Source organism: Salvelinus fontinalis, chromosome 7 (genome assembly GCF_029448725.1).
Source record: "Salvelinus fontinalis isolate EN_2023a chromosome 7, ASM2944872v1, whole genome shotgun sequence".
NCBI classification, from domain to species: Eukaryota; Metazoa; Chordata; class Actinopteri; order Salmoniformes; family Salmonidae; genus Salvelinus; species Salvelinus fontinalis.
The window spans coordinates 55,850,856-55,854,673 of record NC_074671.1 but is presented as its reverse complement, the minus strand read 5'-3'; the positions used below and the strand labels follow the sequence as shown (position 1 = coordinate 55,854,673).

Below are 3,818 nucleotides of genomic sequence, written 5' to 3'. Positions count from 1 at the left end.
CAATGTCAAAATTGTCTGTCGTAAAATTCATGAACACAAAAATGTACTTTTTGGTCTTAAATTAAGGTTAGGGTTAGGCATACGGTTAGCAGTGTGGTAAAGGTTAGAGTTATGCATAAAATTAGATTTTAAGAAGAGAAATTGTATAAATAGGCGGGGTGTAGCCATAATTTTGACTTTGTGGCTGTGAGAACTAGTGACGACCCTTGAGGATGGGTGGCTTTGAGGCTGCCTGACTTAAAAGGGACTGAGACGAGAGGAAAGCAGAGGAGGTGAAAGAAGAGAGGAGGAGAAGATGGGGGAGAGGTGAGGACGACATCTGTGTGTTTGTAGGCTACCCGTGTGTGCACTTCTCAGTCAGGACGGAATTAAACTGCTTATGTCTGAAATAAAAAAAATGACACGTAAACAATGTTGAATCATTTTTATCTCCCGGAATGAGTTCAGACCAAGTTGGCAACCTGATGATATGGATCAATATTAAAATACATAGTGTTTTCTTCCATTATAGTTTGTACAGGCATAGTACAGATTATTATAGCGGTACCAACATGGACACATAGTTAAGCGTTACATTAATTTGGGCTGAAGCGCCATGTCTGTACTTGCATTTCCACGTTTTAAGTCTTTTTCCAGGCGATGTTTGTAGTTCATATTTGCAGATTGTTTCTGCAGTCCTTACTTGTAGTCTTTATGTCCATATCCACCCTGGTCTCATAGACTTGACGTAACATTGTAAATGGAAATCTGGGACTCTCAAATTAGTATGTTATGTTACATTTTGTATGGTTACATAAGACAGATGGTTACTCAAGATAAAAATGAAATACAGTGCATTCAGTAAATATTCAGTTCCCTTGACTTTTTCCCCCCAAAAAGTCACTCCTCAGGCACATGACAGCCCGCTTGGAGTTTGCCGAAAGGCACCAAAAGGACTCTCAGACAATGAAAAAAAAGATTCTCTGGTCTGATGAAACCAAGATTGAACTCTTTGGCCTAAATGCCAAGAGTCACATCTGGAGGACGTACTGAGCAAATGGTACTGAGTACTGAGTACTGAGTAAAGGTTCTGAATGCTTATGGTAATGTGATATTTTAGTTTTTTATTTGTAATAAATTAGCAAACCTTTCTAAAAACTTGCTTTTGCTTTGTCATTATCAGGTATTGTGTGTAGATTGATGATGAAAAAACAATTTAATCAATTTTAGAATAAGGCTGTAATGTAAAAAAAAAAAAATGTAGAAAAACTCAAAGGGTCTGAATACTTTCCAAAAGCTCTGTAGGATGATGGGTAGGTCTAGTAACCCTAAAGGTTGCGAGTTCAAATCTCACGATGGACAACTTTAGCACATGAGCAACTTTTCAACTACTTTTTAGGTACTATGCAACCTATGCAACTATGCAACTACTTAGCATTTTAGCTAACCCTTCTCCTAAGCCTAACCTTAACCCTTTTAGTTAACCCTTCCCCTAACCTTAACCTTTTAACCTAACTCCTAAATGTAACCCTAACCTTAACCCCTAGCCTAGCTCACATTAGCCACCTAGCAACAATTCGTTACGTATCATATATTTTGCAAATTCTGAACATATTGTACGTGTTGCAGATTCATAACATATTGTACGTTTAGCAAATTTATAACATATAATACGAATTCTAATTCATAACATATCATATGAAATGGATGATGGACATCCACAAATTAATACATACCATATGAAACGTAACATATCATACTAAATGGAGTGTCTCGGATTTATGTACAGAATAATACGAAATGCTCTGAGTCCTGGTTGCCATATCAGAATGCCGGAGTCCAAGGCAGTGGCTGCTTTGTAAGTACTTATTGCATAAGCCAAGACTAAAACCAATCAGATTGAACTGTTACTAAGCTGGTATTTACAGAGTAAGGCTGGCGGTATAATTAGCCTACTGTACATGCTATCATAGCAAAAAACTGTTACCTATATCTACACACACAGACAAACACACCAACACACAGTCACTCACAAAAAACCCACACACACACACCCCAAAACACAACGTCACTCACCATAAACACACACACACACACACACACACACCCCAAAACACGACGTCACTCACCATAAATACACATACCCCAACACACCCATTCACTCAACATAAACAAACACACACACAGCACTTCAGTCCCTCTCTCTCAGAGTACAGAGAAGTGCATCACGGTCTACAGTGCTTTTCTTTGTCATCCAGAATACAGTTCACATATCAATTAAGGCAAGCGTAATAACTATTTTGGTTTGTGCGCGTGTGTGTGTTGCATGTGTGATTTGTAGAAAATGCATATGTGTCCGTTTCAAGAGCTGTTTAATAGTTTGTGTTGCTAATGGTGTGCTTCTTTTTGGGTGACAGAAACGCCTTATAAATATTTTATAAAACATGTTCTCAAACGCCTTTGTCTTTGCCGCGCGAGTTGTGACATCAAAGCAACAGTCTTATTCAGAGTCCTTGAGGCTAATTCAATTAATATGTTCAACGCAAGGCCAGGGCGGACTGACCAAATTTCAATCAATAATCAACGTCCATGGACGTTATGCGTAAGCCGGTGCTCTCTTGGATAAAGACCAAATAATCCTGATGGTCCATAATGGTGCCTGTTTGAGTTTGATCAACCAGGGAAAGCAGTGGTCACTGATGAGAAACATACAAGAAGAGGTTGATCACAACAACTACATATCAAAATCAGAGAAGTATATATCTAGTGCCATTCACCCTGCAAATTGGCTACAGTCACAGGCTAACAGTGGACTCTGTCCAGGCAGGTGAACTCTCTCCTTTGACAGTGCTTGCTGTTCTCCCTCTGGGTGGTTGAGTCTCCTGTAGACCAAACAGTTGGGCAGCAGCTGACCGGTACTTCCTAGACATGGTGTTATAGAGGACAGGGTTGATGGCAGCCGAGAGATAGAAGAGGACAGTGGAAACAAGGGAACAGTACTGGGTGAAGAGAGACCAGAGAGGAGAGGAGCCCTCGGAGGAATGGGACATAAGGTAACGATGCAAGTGGAAAGGCAGCCAGCACAGGACGAAGGCAAAGACCACTACAGCTGGAGAGAGAGAGAGAGAGAGAGGGGAGACAGATAATACATGTTTGTAACATTGGATTTCTCCTTTTATGCTAATAATAATAGAGAGAATGGGAGAGTGGGAAGGGGGAATTGAGGGAGGAGGGGAGGCACATAAAATGTATTCCAACCATTAAACATGAAATGCAAATATCATTAATCAGTTTTTCATTGAGAGAAATAGCAGAGAGGGGTGTGAGGGGGAAACTATAGTTGTGGCTAATTAAATGACTTTGGTAAAGCTTTACACGACTGGCTGTTATCATGGCTATTAGGTTACTGTGCTGACTGTATAAACGTATACACAGCCTAACGTTATATCTACATTATTTGCATTATCCTTGTCTTGTTACAATGTTTGATTGATTTAATTCGTATCGGAACCAATATTTTTCCTTTTTTAAATGTCTCCAATTCTGTGCCTTTAAAAAAAATATTATAAACATCCATATCTAAATTATGCCGTGCTTAAAACATAGTTTTGAATATGAGCAACATGTATTGCACCCTACCTAACATCTTGACGGTCTGTCTGTTGCTCTTGTCCCTGTGTGCTACGTTGGCTCCAATATTGTTCTCTCTCCGTCTCTTCCACAACCTTCGTCCAATCAAACTGTACACCACAGTCAAACAAAACACCGGCAGGAAGAAAAACACAGAGCTAACCAACGCCATGGCGGCTAGAAGCCCAGACTCAACCGCGTACTGAGTG

General features: G+C 39.9%; 1 protein-coding gene across 1 annotated transcript in view; it reads right to left on the bottom strand.

The window, feature by feature from the left end:
• Positions 1-409: 409 nt before the first annotated feature.
• The window catches only part of LOC129859788 (growth hormone secretagogue receptor type 1-like), a 4,745-nt gene continuing 1,336 nt past the window's right edge, over positions 410-3,818 (bottom strand). The window contains exons 1-2 of the mRNA XM_055929905.1: positions 3,619-3,818; positions 410-3,088 (exon numbers count right to left, since the gene is read on the bottom strand). The exon at positions 3,619-3,818 is cut by the window's right edge and continues 1,336 nt beyond it. Coding sequence (XP_055785880.1) covers positions 2,775-3,088; positions 3,619-3,818 — 514 coding nt within the window. The 3' untranslated portion in view covers positions 410-2,774. The remainder of the gene's footprint in view (positions 3,089-3,618) is intronic.